The following is a 23,559-nucleotide window of genomic DNA, read 5'->3' on the forward strand; positions in this document are numbered from 1 at the left end:
GGGTTTGAACCCAGGTCCTTCGGACTCTCAGGCTCCTGCTCTACCCACTAGGCCTCTCTGTTTATAACACCAGCTCTCAAAAAACTGGCTCTGTAGAACTTCATGAGTAGCCTAGTCCTGGAGAATTACCTGCAAGAGGCAGACAGAGGCAGGATGGCAATTGCCTATCACTCCATTACTTTCTTAGCCTCTTGAATGTTCTATTGAAGTTGCCTGGGAGATCATGCTAAGAGGCTCTCGACAAGCCTTCCATCACTTCTACACAAATGGCTCACTAGTTCACACTTTTCTAACATCTAAATTGAAATGGAAAAGCATTTTAGGCCTGGGGAAAAACCAAGTCTTGGTATAAGAATAATAATGATGGCATTTATTAAGCACCTACTATGTGCAAAGCACCGTTCTAAGTTCTGGGGGAGATATAAGGTGATCAGGTTGTCCCACGTGGGGCTCACAGTCTTAATCCCCATTTTACAGATGAGGTCACTGAGGGCCAGAGAAGTGAAGTGACTTGCCCAAAGTCACACGTGACAAGTGGTGGAGCCAGGATTAGAACTCACGACCCCTGACTCCCAATCTCGGGTTCTTTCCAAAATTCTGGGCCTTCCACCTAGACTTCAAATTACTTCATGGAAATGAGCACCTCATAAGACCCCTCGCCTGAACTAGGCATTATGATCTCTATGTCCACACCTGGGAAATGGAGGCCCTGAAAGGGGAGTCAGTGAGGTGGGCAAGAAATGTAGCCCAGGTTCTGTGAATCCCCTCACCAGAAGTCTGAAGAGAAACACTACGACAGATATCACTTAGCAGAGTATATACACTATAGTGATGACATTGTCTTGCTCCGTTTCAGAATCACAGGAGGGTAGCACTTCTACTTGAGAAAGGAAAACATACATTGAGTTTCTGGGGATTAATGACTCCATGTTTGAGGCCTCTTCATAATTTGTAAGGCTGCCCGGGGAAACTGTGACCCACACACACCGCAGGGTGAGAAGATACCTCATTTGGGCAAGATGCTCCAACTGTAGCCAGTTTCCTAAGAATTTTTCTTCGGAAGCATAAAAAGACCTAATTTGTGTACCGACTCTAATTTTAGATAGATAATATTAATAACAGCGATGGTATCTGTTAAGTGTTTATGGCAGGCACTGTACTAAGCACTGGGGTGGATACAAGCAAATCGGGCTGGACACAGTCCCCATCCCCATTTTACAGAAGGTCACAGAGCCGACCCGTGGTGGAGCAGGAATTAGAACCCATGATCTTCTGACTACCTTACATTCAATTTTGGTGGGTCCCCAGCTCGGCAGTACCAGGCTGCAGAAGAAGTCTCCAGATTGCAAGTATCTGGACTTCTAAATTTTTGCTTGGAGGAGCAGTATGACTTAGTGGATGGAGCACGGGCCTGGGCGTCAGAAGGACCTGGGTTCTAATCCCTGCTCCGCCACATGTCGGCTGTGTGACCTTGGGCAAGTCACTTAACTTCTCTAGGCCTCAGTTATCTCATCTGGAAAATGGGGACTAAGAGTGTGAGCCCCATATGGGACAGGGACCGCGTCCAACCTGAATGACTTGTATCTACCCCAGTGCTTAGAACAGTGCTTGGCTCATAGTAAGTGCTTAACATGTACCATAGTTATCAGTATTATCCCTACTATTATTATGGGATAGCTGACCTATGTGGTGGCTTAGGGAAGCTGATTGTGTCTGATCAGGGTTGCGTACTGCAAGTCTAGAATGCCTGAGGGGCTCATAGAACACACTACATAGGGACTATATTAGATGATCTGTTAATTTGGGGGGGGGGGGAGTTTAGGGAGGGTAATACTACAGTTCCCATCCCAAATCTTCACCTGTCTTTAAAATCCATATCTTAGAAAACAGACCATAAAGATGTGGAGAGAGATAAGTCATTAATGGGAAAGTAACTGATTGCCATGGTAAACTTGTAACATTCTCTGAAATTTAAATAAGCCTAATTGGACCATCCAGGAGATATGGACAGTTGGGGACAAGTGACACCTGACGTTACTAGGTACTGAACAGGGCTAATTATAGCCCAGAGTGGCAATACAATATAGATTATTGTGCCACTGTAAACCCCAGGGTGTAAATCCTGTCATTTGTGTTTCTACTCGGGACTCAGAATGGTGTGGAGGGAAAAGAAAGGTGATTTAACATCTTCTTCCCTTGCAAGCTCAAGTACCATACCTAAAATCTTAGTCTCAAACCATCTGGACTAAGATCCTCAAAAACCTACTTAAATTTTCCCCCCAGTCTCTCCTCCCCACATCCCCCGATGATAGCGGTACACGGAGCGTGACTCTTCTACAGCGATTACCAGAGGCTTCTTGAACTCATTGGGTTTGATGCAGCGGATGAAGTAGGGTTCGCAGCTGGCTAGAATTTTCATCAGCTGATCCAGGGACTGCTTGAACTGTCCCCCTAAAGTAGAGGGACGTTTGGTGGCATCTGAGCCCTGTAGAAATAAGAGTGAACACGTGCCCACATATACACAATCAATCGTACTTACTGAGCGCTTACTGGGTGCAGAGCACTGTACTAAGCACTTTGGAGAGTACAACACAACAATAAAGCAGACACATTCCCTGCCCACATTGAGCTTACACACACGAAAGTCTCTACCAGTTGAATCTCCAAGAATTCTCCAGATTTTCAGGAGACGCTGGTGGCAAATGCCCTAGAATTAGGCAGTTTGTCAGGGATGGAACAACCTTATTATTAGTTAATAAGGGGACTACTGTCAAATCCCCTCCCCCTTCTGACTAATTCATTGTCAGCGTGGCTCAGTAGAAAGAGCACGGGCTTGGAAGTCAGAGGTCATGGGTTCGAATCCTAGCTCTGCCACCTGTCAGCTGTGTGACTGTGGGCAAGTCACTTCACTTCTCTGGACCTCATTCCCCTCATCTGTAAAATGGGGATGAAGACTGAGAGCCCCATGTGGGACAGACAACCTGATTACCCTGCATCTACCCCAGCGCTTAGAACAGTGCTCTGCACATAGTAAGCGCTTAACAAATACCAACATTATTACTATTATTAGGTAAAGGACCCACCACCCTGTGTGCCAGGCTCTTGTTTCTGGGATAGCTAAGCTATGTATGTACTTGCTGGTTTAGGGGAGATTTTGAACTATTTAAGAAATAATGATTCAGGAAGGAAGGCATTTACTGGCATTAATAACTCAGTTTTTCTTTTAGGTTTGTACATCTGTCAATCATGGAACTCTAGAGCAGGCTATTATGCCTTAGACAATTATTCATGAGCAAAGATAAATAAGATTACCGCTGTTCCATGTGTCGAAAGTTAAATGTTGAAGCTCCACCAGGATATCTCATTCCATTTGCCACATTCTTTTCCTAGCAGCTAATGCCAGTAACTAGTGATAATGATCATCTTTATTTCTCTAGCACTTTCCCTCTCCTCCAGTTTTAATGCATTATAATGAAAATTAAAAATAGCGTTTGGTGAATGGCTTTACATCCCATGTGGTCTCTCCTCATTAGAGAAGATTGGAAGGGAGTCAGAGTGATTCAATTTCTTGAGAGCACTTTGGATCTTCAGTGTTTTGCTCCATGAGCCATAGAAAGAATAAGGATGCTAATTACTCAGTCTCTGGCGTCCCTTCATATAAAAGCATGACCTCTTCACAATAAGGGATTTATTAGAGGAGCTCTGACACCACTAGCCAACAAAGCACCGATTAAGCCTCACCATAGCTATATTTCAACCACAAAACCGAACAAGAAATGTCACTAAGCCCATGGATATGCTGGATCAATAATTTACCTCTGTGTCCCAGAAGTTTTTTTTTTTTAAGCTAGGCTATCTAAAGAACCAAAGGGACTTTATTCAGCATTTTATAATGGTTTTTGTTAAGCACTTACTCTGTTCCAGGCACTGTACTAAGCGCTTAGAGAGATGCAAGTAATCTGGTTTGCCACAGTCCCTGTTCCACGTAGGTCTCATAGTCTCAATCTCCATTTTACAGACGTGGTAACTGAGGCACAGAGAAGTTAAGTGACTTGCCCAAGGTCAGACAGCAGATTAGTAGCGGAGCTGGGATTAGAACCCAGGTCCTTCTGATTCGTAGGCCCATGATCTATCCTCTAGACCACGCTGCTTCTCATTCTCCCCCGATTAGACTGTAAGCCCGTCAAACGGCAGGGACTGTCTCTATCTGTTGCCGACTTGTTCATTCCAAGCGCTTAGTACAGTGCTCTGCACATAGTAAGCGCTCAATAAATACTATTGAATGAATGAATGAATGAATGAATATTTGCGAGAAAGGCCCAAGGACCTTGTTGATCTAGAAGTCCAAATGAATTGGCCTTTACCATTAGTCAGAAACCTCCAAATTACAAAACTCAGGAATGTGAAACCGATCTGGATTCTTGGACTTTGAACAAATTCTGCTGGGATGAACATTAGTGTTATTTCTCTAGTCTAGATTCAACCTATACAGAATTTCCAGATCCTGTGATAAGGCAAGGCTGCCCTCATGTGGAAGAAGTTCCTGAAAATAAAATTTAATGCCAAGTGCATTTTAAAACTATGATTTCAAATGGCACCTGTCTAAAGGAGGGAAAGTACTCCCTCATGTCTAATGCTGTTTTAGGATGTCCACACCCTAAGACAACTAAGGATTTTCATTAGCAGCAAAAGAACTGAATGAGGTAACCACATTCCGCTACCCAGGCAGTCTCCTCAGCGCTGCACAGTGGAACAGAAAACACAACCAAGAAGACGTAGGGCCTAATGCTGTGACTGAATCACGTTCATCTTATCTACCCAGTATTTAGAACAGTGAAGCCCTTAATAAACGCTAGCCCTCAGTGCCTAATTATACTTTACATGGTTGGAAAAGTGTTGAGTATATCTAAAAGGCACTGGCAACAAATATAAGCCTAAGAAGAGCATTATTTAAAATAGAATAATAATAATGGCATTTGTTACGTGCTTAATGTGTGCCCAGCATTCTTCTAAGCACTGGGGTAGATAAAAGGTAATCAGGTTGGAAACAGTCCCTGTCCCACATGGGGTTCACAGTCTCATTAGTAACCCAGCTATCCAGAATGGGGCTGTGGCCTTGTCTGGCCCAGGGAAATTGACTCTCTAGTCACACCCAGGACTCTGTGACTTTCAACCTTCATTTCTTTTACAGAAGAGGAGCTGTTCGAGATTGCTATTTTTATTCACGCCTCTCCAAGCTCATTCCGCTAGTAGCTACTGACTCCTCTGGAGGGCCTTGAGGAATTTTTCACTGAGAGAGCGTCGTCTGCCACCAAAGCTGGCATCAGGTGTAGGGAGAGTGGTTAGCTTGGCAACTGTGCATCGTCCCAACCATATGAGTTTTGTCCACCCTGGCTCTGATGGGGTTTTTAGATTCTTGCAGGAGCCCTAGAGGTTAAAGGGCCAAGCCGGGATTCTTGAGAAGCAAGACCTGTTTCAACAACTAAGTAGTTTCTAACTCTTTAAATCTCCCCTCCCCAATGGAGGCCCTTAAGTACCTAATGACCATCTTCCACTGCTTGGCACTACAGAGAGCTGGGGTAATTTAGCCCTTCCCAAAGGAACCAGTTCCCAGGAATATCAGCTGCCACGGCTCCCTGTGGTCCTATGGCACTCAGAATTCAGGTGGGATAGGATAAACTGTGGCTCTTGAAGAAAGACAGAGCGGAGAAACCTGGCCCTTGAGTGGGTACAATTCCCGGCAAGCAAACTGACCTTGAAGTTGTGATCGAGTCTGTTATGGCGAATAGTTCCACCGCCTAGCACAGTCGGGGATTTATCCAGATGGAAGATTTCCTTCAGGAACTTATTTTTAGATGAGTGAAACAGATTGAGGATATCAGCACCAAGCGTATCACGATTCTTCTCTAGAAAACCTGTCAGTTAAACAAAAACCAGCTCAACCATCTTTCCCATACCCAGAAGCCCCATCACCTTTCCCCCCAGACCCTCACCCTCTTCCCATTTCCACTTGATCTCTTCCATCCTCCTTCAGTTGGTTCCTTACATTCTGGTCAACGGTCCTCAGAGACTCGTTTCTCATCCTGACAGTATCAGTTATAAATGATTTTACAAATACACACACTTTAGAGACACCGATTAATTAAGCACTTCCCTGTAATTTTCAACCCTGAAGGCTCAGAGCTTTTTAAAATGCCAATGTTAACGGTGTGCTCCGAGTCATACTAATCAACAACCAGGATCAAACGACGCATCCAAACTAGATCTAGGTTTCTTCCCTATTTCCTGTTCTCCAAAGTTCTAAGGATAGGTCTAAAGGATAAACAAAAGAACTATAAATACATTTTTGATTGGACTACAATATACTATACTTGTGGAGGCCTTAAGAGATTGAGAAGGGAGAGGAGAAAAAACAAAAGGAAAGAAAGAGATTCTGGTGCTGAATGTCTTTGTTTAAGCATCTAGTGACAGGTACCATGTAAATATCAGCCAATATATCAGTAGAGTGAATTGAGTACCTAGTGAGCACAGTACTAAGCACTTGAGACAGTTTATTGGAATTAGCAGAAATGATCCCCGCCCTCAAAGAGTTCACAAACCAGTGAGGGAGACAGAAATAGGAGCCCGAGGGCCTGAGTTTTAGTCCTGGCTCCACTACCTGCCTGCTGTGTGACCTTGGGCAAATCACTTAACTTCTCTGTGCTTGTTTCCTCAGCTGCAAAATGGGTATTCAATACCTGTTGTCCCTCCTTGTTGACTGTGAGGCCCATGGGGGACAGGGACTATATTCAATCTGATTAACTTCTATTTACCCCAGTGCTTATAACAGGGTCTGATACATAGTAGCATTTAACAAGTATCATAAAAAAGACAGGAAGAAGGAGGAAAAGGGGCATATGCTCAGTCAGCCCCTATGGAATGGGGTATGAGAGATACACACATAAATGCTATGGTACTCTCTAAGAGTTTAGTACAGTGTTCTGCACACAGTAAGTGCTCAATAAATACAATTGGTCAATTGGGAGATTGACTATACAAGTGTTCAGGTAGCACTGAAGTGGTAATTTCAGTATGGGAAGCAGCGTGGCTCAGTGGAAAGAGCCCGGACTTGGGAGTCAGAGGTCACGGGTTCGAATCCCAGCTCTGCCACTTGTCAGCTGTGTGACTGTGGGCAAGTCACTTCACTTCTCTGTGCCTCAGTTCCCTCATCTGTAAAATGGGGATGAAGACTGTGAGTCCCATGTGGGACAACCTGATTACCCTGTATCTACCCCAGCGCTTAACAAATACCATTGCCCAATTTGGGAATATAACCTGGGTGATTAGAAATTAATTGGGGGAGGTCTCCTGGAAGAGATGTGATTTCAGGGGGGCTTTGATGAAGGGGAGAGCTTTCTAATTTATGGAAAGAAGATTTGTAATTTGATTCACCATCTACAAATGCACCTCAGGAAAGTCCTAAATTGAATTCAGTGTCTTTTCATCTTGTGGTTTAGATGGAACCACCCAAAGGCAGTACTTGTATTTGAAAAAGAATGAGACCCGCACAGCCCTCTGTGGTTAAAGAAATAAGTAAAGAACAATTAGGTATCACACACTTTTATGTATACATGAGATACAGGTTTCATATTGTCAGTGTGTCATGTATGGGCTGCTCCCAGCTGAGCTGGTTTGGTTGACATTTAGATGAAACCCAATAAAACATAATCTTAGAAAACCTAAAGGTGTCTAGTGTAAAGCCTAAATAAACTAAATTTCTTGCCCTATGTCAGCTTGGTTCTGGCACCTTTATTTAGTCATTAAAGGAACCACCTGTCAGCTACTTATGTTTTTGCTTTCTAACTGGTTTTACCCCAGATAAGCTAAAGTGTGATGAAGACCAGTTGTTTGGTGACCACTCTTCAGTTTCGTTCACTGTTCTAACTTTCACCCCTTAACTGGGGATGTCCCACAAGATTCTGTTCTTGGTGCCCAACTCTTCTCGCTCTACAGTCACGGCATGATGTAGTGGATAGAGATGTTTCTCCTGGCGTGGCGTAGTGGATAGGACATAGGCCTGGGAGTCAGAAGGTCATGGGTTCTAATTCTGACTCTGCCACTTGTCTACTTGCTGGGTGACCGTGCCCAGGTCACTTAACTTCTCGATGCCTCAGTTACCTCATCTGTAAAACAGGGATTAAAACTGTGAGCCCCATGTGGGTCATGGACTGTGTCCAACCTGTTGTGCTTCTATCCATCCCTGGCACACAGTAAGCACTGAAATTCCACAATTATTATTACATTCACCTACTCAGGAAGCTCATTCACTCACATGACTTCAGCTCCCACCTCTATGAAGACGAGTCCCACATCTACATGTCATGCTGTCCTCTCCTCTAATCTGCAATTCTGCCTATCTCCTTGGCTCCAGGACATTTTCAAGTGGATGTCCTGTGTCCCCTCGAACTTACTTCTTCTAAAAGGAAACTCCTCCCCTTCCCTCCTCCTCCTCGCTTTCCTCTCTGTTGATAATAGCACCACCCTCCCTGTCCCAGAATCCCACAACTTGCTGTCCATCTGCTAACGTTCACTCTACTGCAAAGTCCTTCTGTTCTTCCACACGTTATCTTCTGAATCTGCCTCTCCCCCTCCTCCTGGATAGGTAACCTCCTTGTAGAAACTCAAGTCATAACATGGTTAGACTATTTAATCCATCTCCTTGCTGATCTCCTCGCCTTCAATCTAGACTCTACCCTGCTGCATGGATCATCTGCTTGGAGAATCAGTCAGCAGGCACTTCTCCATTCCTCAGGACACTCCACTGGCTTCCTGGGCTCTCTGGATCAAGTGAAAACTCCTCACAATTATCTTTAAGCCTCTCAACCTAATTCCCCCATCTTACAGACCTCCTTTCTTTATCTGCTATTCTCCAACACTGTCTTCGTTTCTCCCAAGCCAACTTTCTAACTGTTTCTTGCTCACAGCTCTTCTGACTCCATCACTTTGCGCTGCCTGTTCTCCTAAATCCGCTACTATCTTATATTCCCAGCCTTCCTGAAATCCCACTGGCTCCAAGCCTTCTCAGTCTCTAAAACCATATAAATCCACATAAACCTTGAGCACTCATGCACTTAGACCTATCTTTAGAACTTTCAATGAATCAAAGGCATTTATTAAGCAATTATTGTGTTCTCTATATATATGTATTCAGATGTACTTTTGATTGTTTTGATTACTCTGCAAATATTTTTAAGTCCGTTTCCCCACTTTAATGTAAGCTCCCTATAGACAGGGAATGGTCACTTCACTAAATTGTACATAATAGTGATGGCATTTGTTAAGCGCTTACTATGTGCAAAGCACTGTTCTAAGTGCTAGGGAGGATACAAGGTGATCAGGTTGTCCCACGGGGGGCTCACAGTCTTAATCCCCATTTTCCAGAAGAGGTACCTGAGGCACGGAGAAGTTAAGTGACTTGCCTCAAGTCACACAGCTGACAAGCGGTGGAGCCTGAATTTGAACCCATGACCTCTGACTCCGAAACCCGGGTTCTTTCCACTGAGCCACGCTGCTCCTCTATTCCCCAAGGATTTGGTACAATGCATTTCATAAGGGAGCACTCAATGAATGTTATTAGTACTACTGGCATTTATGTTGTACATATTTTTATGGTGTTTATTAAGTGCTTACTCTCTGCCAAACACTAAGCACTGGGATAGATATAAGATAAAAGCCTCATTTTCCCCTTTTCCCTCTGCTCCTCCACCTCTCCCTTCCCATCCCCACAGCACTGTACCCGTCCGCTCAACTGTATATATTTTCGTTACCCTATTTATTTTGTTAATGAATTGTACATCGCCTTGATTCTATTTAGTTGCCATTGTTTTTACGAGATGTTCTTCCCCTTGACGCTGTTTAGTGCCATTGTTCTTGTCTGTCCGTCTCCCCCGATTAGACTGTAAGCCCGTCAAACGGCAGGGACTGTCTCTATCTGTTGCCGACTTGTTCATCCCAAGCGCTTAGTACAGTGCTCTGCACATAGTAAGCGCTCAATAAATACTATTGAATGAATGAATATAAGATAGGTTGGGCAGCGTGCCTGTCCCCTATAGGACTCCCATTTTTACAGATGAGGAAACAAAGGCCCAGAGAAATTAAGTGGCTTGCTCAAGATCACACAGCGGGCAAGTGGTGGATGTGGGATTAGAACCCAGGTCCCCTGACTTCTAGGCCCATGCTCTTTCCATTAGACCCCGTTGCTTCTGCGGAGGTGTTCTTTTGCTTGTCGGGGAACATCCTTACAGCACCTATGACTTTGGATCTGGTCAAGCAGGCTCTTCGATCAGGAGCAAAGGGGCTCAGGACATGTTTACCAATGTCAGAGGACGAGTTAAAGCTGTTTTTGGTGGGAATCAATCTAAGGGATGCAGAACCTTCACCCCTTGGTTTGTCTCAGGCAAGACTGTCCCAGCTAGGCAGACCTGACCCCCCTGCAGCTGAGAGAAGTAATAAAAGATGAAGACCTCCCTTCGGCTCCCGAGATTGGCCTGGAAACTATGATGCTGCTTCACTGTCTCTTCTCCCTGGTGCCCTGGGCCAGAGCCCTCCGATCACGGGTCAGCCCGATCCCTAATGAACTCACCTTCTGACTGGTAAAAAACCACTCCTGCAAAATGGTTGATCCCAAAATGGGTGTCATGGATGTTCTTGGGTGGGATATAGATTGCGCTTTGTTTGTGGAGGATGTTGAATTTGCTTAGCATGGTGGAGTCTGTCCCCTAGAGTCAAACACAACCAAAGAATAAATGAGTTTAGTGTTTCGGTGCTAGACACCATACCCATCATAACCAAGGAGCTAACTGATGACAACCTCATTCAAAAAACAAAACAAACCAAATAGACCAACATTACACAACCGAAGGTCATAATCCTGGCCCCCAAGTCAGAGGTGAGGACAGGGGTTTTTTTGCACCTCAATGGATCTATATTTATTTATTGAGCACCTACTACTTACAGAGCACAATACTAAGTGTTTGACTACACAGAATGGTGGAAGACACGGTCCCTGCCCTTAAGGAGGTAATAATCTAGTCAGGGAAATCGACACAAAATAATTTATAGAAAGGATGAAGAGACTGGAAAGAAGAATAGGCGAAATAGCTAATGTTGAATAATAGAGTATGTAAATCAACATGTATGAAAGGGTTTTAGGTGGCTGTGAGTGCATAAAAGCTGAGGTGGTGTTAAGATCCTCAGGGAGACTTGGGATGATATGGTCTAGGAAGAAAGTTCCCTTGGAGACAGCGGGAGAAGGCTTTGAAGATCAATGGGCTGATGGGGGTGAGGGGGTGGGGTTGGCCTTTGTGTGTGTGTGTGTGTGTGTGTGCTTGTGTGTTGGCAGGGGAGGAGGGGATGCAGTTCTGGGCTAGAGAAAGGGTGTGATCCTGTAAACAAGTTACAGTAAGAAATAGAGTTTGAGAGGAATGAAAGATCAAGCTTGGGAGAAGTGATGGAAAAAAAACAATCAATGGTATTTATTGAGTATTTACTGTGTGCAGAACACTATGTTACACACTTGGGAAAGTACAGTATAATTGTGTTGGTGGACAAGATCAGAAGCCATCAGAAGTTTAAGTCTCCAGGGTGAGACAGACACTAATTACAGATAGGGGAAAATAGTGAAAGAGAAGGATTTTTACACGAGTGCCGTGGGGTTGGGTTATCCAAGCGCTTAATGTACACAGCCAAGCGCACAGTCAATGGCGAGGGGGTATGGAGAGGGGAAATGAGGGCTTAGCCAGGGATAAGTAGGAGGGAGAGAGCGCTAACTGGGGGCTTTCTAGCTAATAGACCGAAGTTTCTAGTTAATGGAGAGAGGATGGGTAACCACTGAAGTCCATTGAGGAGGAAAGAGACGTGCAGAATGACTTTTTTGAAAAATAATCCAAGCAGCATAGTCAAGTATGGCCTAGAGAGGAAAGCAGCACGGTGTAGTAGATAGAGCAAGGGCCTGGGAGTCAGGTGGTCATGGGTTCTAATCCTGGCTCTGCCACTTGTCTGCTGTGTGGCCTTGGGGAAGTCACTTCACTTCTCTGTGCCTCATTTACCTCATCTGTAAAATGGGAATTAAGACTGTGAGCCCTGTGTAGGACACGGAGTGGGTCCAACCCAATTTGTTTGTATCCACCCCAGGACTTAATACAGTGCCTGGCACATAGCCAAATACCGTAATTATCATTATTATTATTTTAATTAAGAGACCTGTGAGAAAGCTGATTTAGTAGAGAAGCAGCGTGGCTCAGTGGAAAGAGCCCGGGCTTGGGAGTCAGAGGCCATGGGTTCGTATCCCGGCTCTGCCCCTTGTCAGCTGTGTGACTGTGGGCAAGTCACTTCACTTCTCTGTGCCTCGGTGACCTCAGCTGTAAAATGGGGATTGACTGTGAGCCTCACGTGGGATGACCTGATGACCCTGTATCTCCTCCAGTGCTTAGAACAGTGCTCTGCACATAGTAAGCACTTAACAAATACCAACATTATTATTATTAGTCTGGGTAGGATATGACAAGCATCTGGACTAGGGAGGGGACACCAGGACTTAAAATTTTTTGCTAATTGTTAGAGGCAGTAAGTATTTTCGGAGAGTTGAACATTAAAAAAAAAAAGACAGGAAAGGTTGGAGGAGAAATATATCACTAACAAACCAAAAATACATTTTTGCTTTCTTTGTGTCTCCTCTGGGTCTGGGCTGAAGCTCGAACCTCATTTAGGGAAGGGGTCATATCTACTAATTCTATCATACCCTCCCAAATGTTCAGGAAAGTTGACAGCACGTAGCAAGCATTTAATAAATACTACTGATGATCTGATTATTGTAGTACTTGTTTTAGAAACTATGTGTCAAGCACCATTCTATGCACCGGGGTAGGTACAAGTTAATCAAGTCTGACACAGTTCCCAATTTACAGATGAGGAAATTGAGGTACAGAGAGGAGAAATAACTTGCCCAAAGTCATACAGCAGTCAAATGGCAGAGTCAGGATTAGTGCCCGGTTGAAAAAGCACCCATTTTTCACCGAGCTAATTAAAAACCCTAATTTAGAAGTGATTTCAAAATTGGAAAAGGTTTGTGAAACTTAATACTAAAAGGGATTTATCAAAATAATAATTAAAATTTGGGGGGAGAGCAGTGGACCAACCGAAAATTGAGAAAATCCCAAAGAAAAAAAATACTGGCCTATTCAGCTGTTCCCTCCAGACTGATGGACAAGCTCTAACTTTGCTTCTGAATTTTTTCAACATTTCCCCATCACAGGTCCCTGCCCACCCCCCCGCCTTTCATACCACAAGAAGTATGAAGTTCTATCTTCCTTCATCTTCATTTAAGACCCCCAGGAGTTCTTTAGAGATAATAATAATAATAATAATAATGTTGGTATTTGTTAAGCGCTTACTATGTGCACAGCACTGTTCTAAGCGCTGGGGGAGATACAGGGTCATCAGGTTGTCGCACGTGGGGCTCACAGTCAATCCCCATTTTACAGATGAGGTAACTGAGGCACAGAGAAGTGAAGTGACTTGCTCACAGTCACACAGCGGACAAGTGGCGGAGCCAGGATTCGAACTCATGACCTCTGACTCCCAAGCCTGTACTCTTTCCACTGAGCCACTCGAAGAGAGTGAAAATTTTATAGTCAACTCTTAGGGGTTAATCATCCAGGGCTCTGGCTTCTGTGCTTCCTATTACCCATATTTTGTCCATTTCACTTCTAGAAGGTGTTGCCCAACTAATAAGCTCAACCTCTAGACTGCAAGCTCCTTGTGGGCAGAGAATGGGGCTGTTTGGAACTGTGACCTTTGGGCTTTTGGTATTTGCCCCACCCTAAACTACACAGCACATCTGCATGTATCTCTGTTCTAAGTTATGTATTTATATTAGGGAAGCAGTGTGGCTCCCTAATAGCCCGGGCTTGGGAGTCAGAGGTCATGGGTTCGAATCCCAGCTCTGCCACTTGTCAGCTGGGTGACTGTGGGCAAGTCACAACTTCTCTGTGCCTCGTTACCTCATCTGTAAAATGGGGATTAAGACTGTGACCCCCAAGTGGGACACCCTAATTGCCCTGTATTTACCCCAGCGCTTAGAACAGTGCTCTGCACATAGTAAGCACTTAAATACCAACATTTTTATTATTACATTATTATTATTATTAATTTCAGTCTCTCTCTCTCTCTCGATGGAAGCTCACTGTGGGAAGAGCATGTGTCCACCAACTCTGTTGTATTGTACGCTTCCAAGTACTTAGTACAGTGGTCTGTACACAGTAATAATAATACTTATTAAGTGCACTGTACAAAGCTCTGGGGCAGATACAAATTAATCAGGTTGGACACAGTGCCTGTCCCACCCTGGGGCTCACACTCTTAATCCCCATTTTACAGATGAGGCAACTGAGGCACAGAAAAGTTCAGTGACTTGCCCACGGTCACCCCGACATGCAGTGGAGCCAGGATTAGAACCCATGACCTTCTGACTCCCAGGCCTGTGATCTATCAACTAAGCTACACTACTTCCCTGCTCCATACCACTGATTACCAACTCTGTTAGATTGTACTCTCCCCAGTGTCCAGTACAGTGCTCGGCACACAGTAGGCACTCAATACATCAATAGAGAAGCAGCGTGGCTCAGTGGAAGGAGCCCGGGCTTGGGAGTCGGAGGTCATGGGTTCAAATCCCAGCTCCGCTGCCTGACAGCTGTGTGACTGTGGGCAAGTCACTTAACTTCTCTGTGCCTCAATTACCTCATCTGCAAAATGGGGATTAAGACTGTGAGCCTCATGTGGGACAACCTGATTACCCTGTATCTACTCCAGCGCTTAGAACAGTGCTCTGCACATAGTAAGTGCTTAATACCATCATTATTATTATTATAAATGACTGAACAGAAGATATTCTCCCAGTGTTGTCATCCCAATAGCCATCCTCAGTACATATCAGTCTATTATATTCATTAAACACTTACTATGTGCTGAGCACTACACTAAACTCTTGGGAAAATACAGTGTGAGTTGGTAGACATGTTCCCTGCACACAGTGAGTTTACAGTATATGGGGGGGGAAGGTAAACATTAATATAAATCAATTATGTACATAATAATAATGTTGGTATTTGTTAAGCGCTTACTATATGCAGAGCACTGTTCTAAGCGCTGGGGTAGATACAGGGTAATCAGGTTGTCCCACATGAGGCTCACCGTCTTAATCCCCATTTCACAGGTGAGGTAACTGAGGCACAGAGAAGTTAAGTAATTTGCCCACACTCACAGAGCTGACAAATGGCAGAGCTGGGATTCGAACCCATGACCTCTGACTTCCAAGCCCGGGCTCTTGCCACTGAGCAAGTGCTGCGGGGCTGAGGGAGGGGTGAATAAAGGGCACAAATGCAAAAGGGAGTGGGGGAACCATTTACATAAATCTATATTCATTCATTTCATTTTTCAATCCTTTGGTACTAGTAAATTTATATCTTTTTTTCCTGAGCCCATGGTATTATGTTCAATTTATGTCTGCCTCTCTTACCAATAGTTTGCAAACTCTTTGGAACCAGGGACTGTTAAAAAAAATCCTGTTGGATGAATGAATGAATCCTAATCTCCTCCTTTCCATCAAAAGATAGGCAGTAGAAGAAAAAATGAGAAATTGATTTCTGCAAATTCAGCTGCTTGGGTAAAACAGTTTGGTAGAGGAATGTTCAGAAACATTTGACCAAAGTGACATTAAGGGATCATATTGAATAAGGATTCCATGAATCTGTGTTCTTCCTATTATGGACAGGTGCGGATTCATTCATTCATTCAATCGAATTTATTGAGCGCTTACTGCACGCAAAGCACTGTACTAAGGCGCTTGGGAGATTGCAATATAACGGCAGACACGTTCCCTGCCCTCAGTGAGCTCACAGTCTAGAGAGGGAGACAGACATTACTATACATAAATAAATAATTTACAGATCTATACTTATATGCTTTGGGAGTGGGAGGGAAGACGGATGAAGGGATCAAGTCAGGGCGAATGCAGAAGGGAGTGGGAGAAGAGGAAAGGAAGGCGTAGTCAAGGAAGGCTTTTCGGTGCCTTCAATAAGGATTTGAAATGGGGGAGAGCAGTTATCTGTCTGATATGAGGAGGGAGGGCGTTCTAGGCCAAGGGAAGTACCTGGGCAAGAGGTCGGCGGCGAGATAGACGAGATCGAGGTACGGCGAGAAGGTTAGCATTAGAGGAACGAAGTGTGCGGGCTGGGCTGTAGCAGGAAAGTGGCGAGGTAAGGAGGGGGCAAGGTGATTGAGTGCCAATGATGAGAAGTTTTTGTTTGATACCGCGGTGGATGGATGCTGATCAAAAACCTGCGATGTTTAAAATTGTGCAGCACAACCAGTGCAGTTCCAGACTCCTAATAGCAGTTACAGCATTTATTAAACGACTCGTGTGCAAAGCACTCTGATAAATGCTAAAATCCTCTCTGGGAAGATCACAGAGGTAGCAACAGCCACCCACGTGTCCTTCCCTGCCCAGAGCGCCAGACGCCCATTCTGCCACTAGGACAAACACACAGAGACAGGAGTCGCGGGACGGCTGAATGAGGTTTCCCTGCAGGTTCTCCCACCAGTCCAGCAGGCTAAAACCAGCAGCAGTTACTGCCAACAGCAGAGAGGCCTCTTCCAGTTCACGGCCAGTAGGATTGAGACCAAACAGATGGTGCTGCCTTTGCAGACTTGTGCTGTGGAACTGTGGGATTCTGACTTTTGGAGGACCACCGGATGAACCAAGGTCAGGCCTGAAAGAGAACTGCTGCCTCCAGCCCTAGATCTGACCCCAGGTTGCTGCTTCTGGAACCATCAGCTGAGCTTGCCTGCTGCCCCCCGGGACATGAGGTCCCACAGACCCTCAGAAAGTCATCCAGATATGAGATGTGAGAGAATGAAATTCTCCTCTAGACTGTGAGCTCGTTGTGGGCAGGGACTGTATGTCTACCAACTCTATTGGAGAGTCCTCCCCCAAGTAGGAGCTCATCTCCTCCAGGAGGCCTTCCCAAACTGAGCCTCCCTCTCTGCTCTCCTTCCTCTCCCCTCCTTCCCCACCCTCTGCTCTTCCCCCTTCCCCTCCCCTCAGCACTGTGCTCATTGTATATATTATTTATTACCCTATTTATTTTGTTAATGTATAATGTTAATGTATATCTCCTTGATTCTATTCATCTTGATGATGTTGTCTTGTTTCTATTTTGTTCTGTTTTGCATTGCTGTCTGTCTCCCCCGTTTAGACTGTGAGCCCATCATTGGGCAGGGATTGTCTCTATCTGTTGCCAAATTGTATATTCCAAGCGCTTAGCACAGTGCTCTGCACATAGTAAGCGCTCAATAAATACTATTGATTGATTGATTGAAAAACAAGTACACAAATGAGACTGAGATATGATCACTGATTCCCAAAGGGCCCGGTGACAGACACACAAGTAAAGATTAAACTAAAAAATATAAGAGACAGTTACAGGTGCTCAGATGAGGGTAGCCTATTACCCTTTTACCAGGAAAAAGAGGGTGGGGAGTCGGGATGGGGTGTACCCACCTGGGGGAATTTACTTTCTTCATCAATCAGGGAGAAGATATTCATGGGTTTGACAGCAATTACATCCAGGGTCAGGCGGTTGTCATTGAAGTCGATGTAATGCCAGGTGATATTCTCCGTTTGATATTCCTCCTGCTCCAGCATGAAAACGCGGTGAACAAAGAACTGCTGCAGATGTTCATTGGCCAGGTTGATGCAGAGCTGCTCAAAACTGGTTTTTTGAGGGGGGAGAAACACCACAAGCATATCAGCTTATATCTCACATCAGTTGTTGGAAAGGGATTGTCTCTATCTGCTGCCTAATTGTACTTTCCAAGCGCTTAGTGCGCTCTGCACACAGTAAGCGCCCAATAAAGACGACTGAATGAATGAATTCCTCCAGGTGCCACTTTGGCTTTCACACTAGGAACTGACTAGTCGATCTGATTGACCAAGACACCGAATACAAGGGCCCAATTCTTTAGAATAGGAAGTGGACAGATACTTCATCAAACCAAGTCTCTTAAGTACCCCAAATTCCTCTCCCTGACAAATAGCAGACTCCCTTCAGAAATGGCTTCCAATTTCCAGGACTCTGCACTGAAACCACGAGCATCAAAGCCCTAAAATCTTGGTGCTACTTTCTCCTTATTCAGTCTACTTGTGCTACCATGCCTCTCCCAAAAGTTCACATGGGGTTGATGAGTGGGAGTGAGGAGAGATTTGGGAAAATGATTGGATGTATTAGGAAGGTGAGAATTAATGAGGTTTCACTCCATTTAATCGCACATGGAAGTCATCTCCCGGAGGCATTGTACAGAAGTGAAGTATCACTCTCACAATTGAACGATACATTTCCAGCTTCCGGGTTAAGGCACTGGTTCAAAAACAAAGCACTGGCATCAGGATAAACGAGAAGAGAAATCTAATCGAACCCATTCCACATTTATCAGCATCCCCTCCGCGTTATCACCTCCTTAACGTCGTTGATAGTGTTTATTGAGTGCTTACTATGTGCAGAGCACTGTACTGAACACTTGGAAGAGCACGGTACAACAGAGTTGGTAGACGTGTTCCCTGCCCACAGCAAGCTTACATACAGTCAGTTTTAGGGTATGAGAATCAAATTACCTGAGCACCCACTACGTGCAGAGGATCGTACTATATTGCACAAGGAGAATAATAAACTAATAATACCGATTGTGGTATTTGTTCAGTACTGACTGTGTGCTAAGCAATGTACTTGGAATTAATATAATCTCGCTATAAACCCAAAATAAGTACCTCTAAACTGTAAGCTTGTTACAGGAAGGGAACGTGTCTGCAAATTCTGTTGTATGGTATGGGAAGCAGTGTGGCTCAGTGGCAAGAGCCCGGGCTTGGGAATCAGAGGTCATGGGTTCGAATCCCAGCTCCGCCACGCGTCAGCTGTGTGACTGTGGGCAAGTCACGTCACTTCTCTGTGCCTCAATTACCTCATCTGTAAAATGGGGATGAAGACTGTGACCCTCACGTGGGGCAACCTGATTACGCTGTATCTACCCCAGCACTTAGAACAGTGCTCTAAACATAGTAAGCGCTTAACAAATACCAACATTATTATTACTCCCACAAGGGCTTAGAACAGTGCTCTGCGTATAGTAAGCACTCAATACCACTGATTGAATTGATAAGTTAACTGGGCAAAGCCCTTGCCCCACAAGGAGCTTACAGTCTAAGGGGAGGGAAAGCAAAATATTCCCATTTCTACAGCTCAGGAAACTGGGGCACAGAGAAGTTAAGTGACCTACAAAGAGCTGGAATTAGAAACCAGATCTCCTGCCTTAAAATGGTGAACTCATAATAATAGTAATGTTGGTATTTGTTAAGCGCTTACTATGTGCAGAGCACTGTTTTAAGCGCTGGGGGAGATCCAGGTCATCAGGTTGTCCCAAGTGAGGCTCACAGTTAATCCCCATTTTACAGATGAGGTAACTGAGGCCCAGAGAAGTTAAGTGACTTGCCCACAGTCACACAGCTGACAAGTGGCAGAGCTGGGAGTCGAACCGATGACCTCTGACTCCGAAGCCCAGGCTCTTTCCACTGAGCCATGCTGCTTCCCCATGCGGGTAGGGAACATGTCTACCAACTCATGGCGAGCAAGGAATGTGTCTACCAACTCTGTTGTATTGTACTCTTCCGGGTGCTTAGTACAGTGCTCTGCACCCAGGAAGTGTTCAATAAATACCACTGATTGACTCCCAGACCCTTCCACTAGCCCACACTACTTCTCCTAAAGAATATAGAGTTCACAACTTTTTCCCTGTATTGAATACATGCAAAGCTCACTCTAGAATAAAATGTACAGCCGAAAAAGAGAAGTAAAAAGGAAAAGCATTAAATTTGAGTCCTACTGGATAATTTTTTTTAGGTCACATTCTTGGCTGAAAGGCTGTCAAGGTCCTACACAATGCTACCACATTCCTTCAGCCTAATGTCCTGGGATAACTGGTCATTTCGGTTGGACAAAAGTAGGAAAACTTCCCCTCTGTATCAAAACGAGATCCAACCGACCCACATTCCCAGCCATGTAAACGAGAACTTTGTGTGCTGGCTCTCTCCAACAGCTACAAATATAATAATAATAATATTAATAATAATAAGCTCACCATGCCTTTACAGTTTTGAGGCAGGAGATCCGGATTGTAATTCCAGCTCTGTGTAGGTCACTTAACTTCTCTGTGCCCCAATTTCCTCAGCTGTATAAATGGGGATAAGGTATTTGCTTTCCCTCCCCTTAGACTGTAAGCCCCATGTGGGACAGGGACTTTGCGCGCTTACCGTGTACCAGGCACTGTATTAAACGCTGGGGTGGACACAAGGAAATCAAGTTGGACACAGTCCCTGTCCCACATGTTGCTCGCAGTCTCAATCCCCATTTTACAGAAGAAGGAATTTAGGCAGAGAGAAGTGAAACTACTTGCCCAAGGCCACGCAGCAGACAAATTCATTCATTCATTCAATAGTATTTAATGAGTGCTTATTATGTGCAGAGCACTGTACTAAGCACTTGGAATGTACAAATCTGTAACAGATAGAGACAGTCCCTGCCCTTTGACAGGCTTACAGTCTAATCGGGGAGAGGGACAGACAAGAACAATAGCAATAAAAAGAACAATAGCAATAAAACTAGGATTAGAACTCATGACCCGTGCCTCTGACCCGCGGGCCTGTGCTCTATCCACTGGCACTGCCAGTTTTGGCTCAACACACGTCCTAACATCAATAATCCCTGGGTATTAATTTAGCAGAATATTTCCATTGCTTGCTTTAAATACCATAATTATTATTATAAAGCAAGTCTTCTATCTGAAGATAAGCAAGCTGTGATTCAGCCCCCCAAAAGAGTAGTGATAGTATTTATTAAGTGCTTACTGTGTGTAGAGCACTTTGCTAAGCACTGGGAAAGGCTATACAGGTGGGAATTAGAACAAGGAATAGGGAGTTAACTCCATTAGCTCGACCATTCCGAGTTCCGCCAGGAACCCCGGGCTGATTGGCAGAGAGCGTTTTAGGTTTTCCTACTTCCTTTCTCCCTCAAGTCCCGCTTCTTCTGTCTCGTAGGGGACCAAGGAGGCTTCATGGTATCCCCAAAGTCCTAGCAAACGGAGGTGTGAGTGAGAGATGGTGGTGTTTGGAGGGTGGGGAGGGGATGCAGAACAGAGGGAGGCGTGAAGAGCTGTCACTACCACCAGCAACAACCATCAATCATGTGAATTCTCAGCTATTATTCCCCGATAGTAATAATAATTATGATATTTAAGAACTTACTATGTGCCTGGCACTGTTCTAAGTGCTGGGGTGGATTCAACTAAATCAGCTTGGTCATAGAAGGAGCAGCATGGCCTAGTGGCAAGAGCACGTGCTGGGGAGTCAGAGGTCGTGGGTTCTAATCCCGCCTCCGCCCCTTGTCTGCTGTGTGACCTTGGGCAAGTCACTTAAATTCTCTGTGCCTCGGTTACCTCATCTGTAAAATGGGGTTTGAGACTGTGAGCCCCTCATGGGACAACCTGATTACCTTGTATTTACCCCAGCGCTTAGAACAGTGCTTGGCACATAGTAGGCGCTTAACAAATACCATAATTCCCGTTTAGACTGCGAGCCCATCATTGGGCAGGGATGGTCTCTGTTGCCGAATTGTACATTCCGAGGGCTTAGTACAGTGCTCTGCACATAGTAAGTGCTCAATAAATACTACTGAATGAATGAATAGTCCCTGCCCCATGTGGGGCTCACAGTCTCAATCCCCATTTTACAGATGAGGGAACTGAGGCACAGAGAAGTGAAGCGATTTTCCCAAGGTCACACAGTAGACAAGTGGCAGAGCCAGGATCCCACAGATCCCACAAAACACCTTCTTTGTCTATACAGACCCCAGAGAGCACTCTCCAGCATTGCCAACTGAATACGATGAAAGTCCACGTTATTAAACTCCGTATTTATTAGCTAGAAAATGAGGTTGGAAATGTCAGCATTTTTCAGAAAGATGTGGGAATCCATTAATCATTTTTTTTTCAAATTACCATTAGCTCCATCTCAAGCATAAACAAACTGAGGGGTGAAATGATACATAATACATATCATATTAGGAAAACAACGTAGCCAAGTGTTTCTATTTTTCAGTTTCTTCGAAGTAAACAATTCAGGAATAACACACCTGTTGGTTTGGAAGTTTTCAAAGCCGAAGATATCTAGTAATCCAATGGACCTGCGCATATTTTTGAGATCCTGGGATTGTGGCTTGAAAGTTGCTGCATTGATCCTACTGACAATCCACAAGAAGAGGTGTCCATAAATTCCCTGAAGATGAACAAAATAGGAAGAAAACCAATTCCAATCATGCTGAAAGAATTCTAGGCAACAAATTTGATCTGCATCTTTATCTTGTGCAAAAATCTTATCATAACACAGGGTACAAAGATCAATAACACAGATTGGTATACCATTTTAGCATCGGCAATTGAAAAGGTGGAAAAGAAACCTGAAACCAAATGAAAGAAAAGCCTGGTTTCTTCTGAAGTTGGAGCCCTGATCCAGAGAAGGAGAAATATGTGGCCATTCCAGAAAGCAAGATGGAAAGGGAAGAAGATCCACTAATGGCGGGGAGACTTGCAGTATGACAGACCAAGCTGAAAGGTAATAATAATAATAATAACAGTGGTATTTGTTAAGCGCTTACTATGTGCAGAGCACTGTTCTAAGCGCTGGGGTAGAGACAGGGTAATCAGATTGTCCCACATGGGGCTCACATTTTTAAATCCCCATTTTTACAGATGAGGTAACTGAGGCACCGAGAAGTTAAGTGACTTGCCCAAGGTCACACAGCAGACAAGTGGCGGAGCCGGGATTAGAACCCACGACCTCTGACTCCTAAGCCTGGGCTCTTTCCACTGAGCCAGGTAGATACGGAAGTCTGAGAAAAGGACTTTTTTTTGGTATTCTGCCATAACCTGCCTTTTTCTGAGAATCAATAGAGTTTGCCAGGGACAGAGGTAATCAAATCCTAGTTTTATTTTCAAGTAAATAAAGGTACATTCAGTTAGTGGCATTTAATGAGCATTTACAGTGCCCAGAGTACTGTACTAAAAGCTCGTGTGAGTAAAACAGAGCACAGAGTCAGGGTTTAGAGGAGGATCTAGGAAAATCCACTGTAAAAAGGAGATGAAGCCAGGAGGAGGATTGCAGGAGAGAGAATAATAATAATATTTGTTAAGTTCTTACTACTTTTAGATTGTGAGTCCGTTTTGGGACAGGGATTGTCTCTATCTGTTGCCGTATTATACATTCCAAGCGCTTAATACAGTGCTCTGCACATAATAACTTCTCTGCCTCAGGTCCTTCATCTGTAAAATAGGGATGAAGACTGGGAGCCTCCCGTGGGGTAACCTGATGACCCCGTATCTCCCCCAGCGCTTAGAACAGTGCTCTGCACATAGTAAGTGCTT

General features: G+C 44.5%; 1 protein-coding gene across 1 annotated transcript in view; it reads right to left on the bottom strand.

Moving 5' to 3' along the window:
* Window positions 1–23,559, bottom strand: part of MYO7B (myosin VIIB) — a 143,368-nt gene that overhangs the window by 75,676 nt on the left and 44,133 nt on the right. Inside the window, exons 12-16 of the mRNA XM_029074169.1 lie at window positions 22,272–22,414; window positions 17,597–17,807; window positions 10,622–10,757; window positions 5,755–5,915; window positions 2,348–2,485 (exon numbers count right to left, since the gene is read on the bottom strand). Coding sequence (XP_028930002.1) covers window positions 2,348–2,485; window positions 5,755–5,915; window positions 10,622–10,757; window positions 17,597–17,807; window positions 22,272–22,414 — 789 coding nt within the window. The remainder of the gene's footprint in view (window positions 1–2,347; window positions 2,486–5,754; window positions 5,916–10,621; window positions 10,758–17,596; window positions 17,808–22,271; window positions 22,415–23,559) is intronic.

Source organism: Ornithorhynchus anatinus, chromosome 1, assembly GCF_004115215.2.
Source record: "Ornithorhynchus anatinus isolate Pmale09 chromosome 1, mOrnAna1.pri.v4, whole genome shotgun sequence".
NCBI classification, from domain to species: Eukaryota; Metazoa; Chordata; class Mammalia; order Monotremata; family Ornithorhynchidae; genus Ornithorhynchus; species Ornithorhynchus anatinus.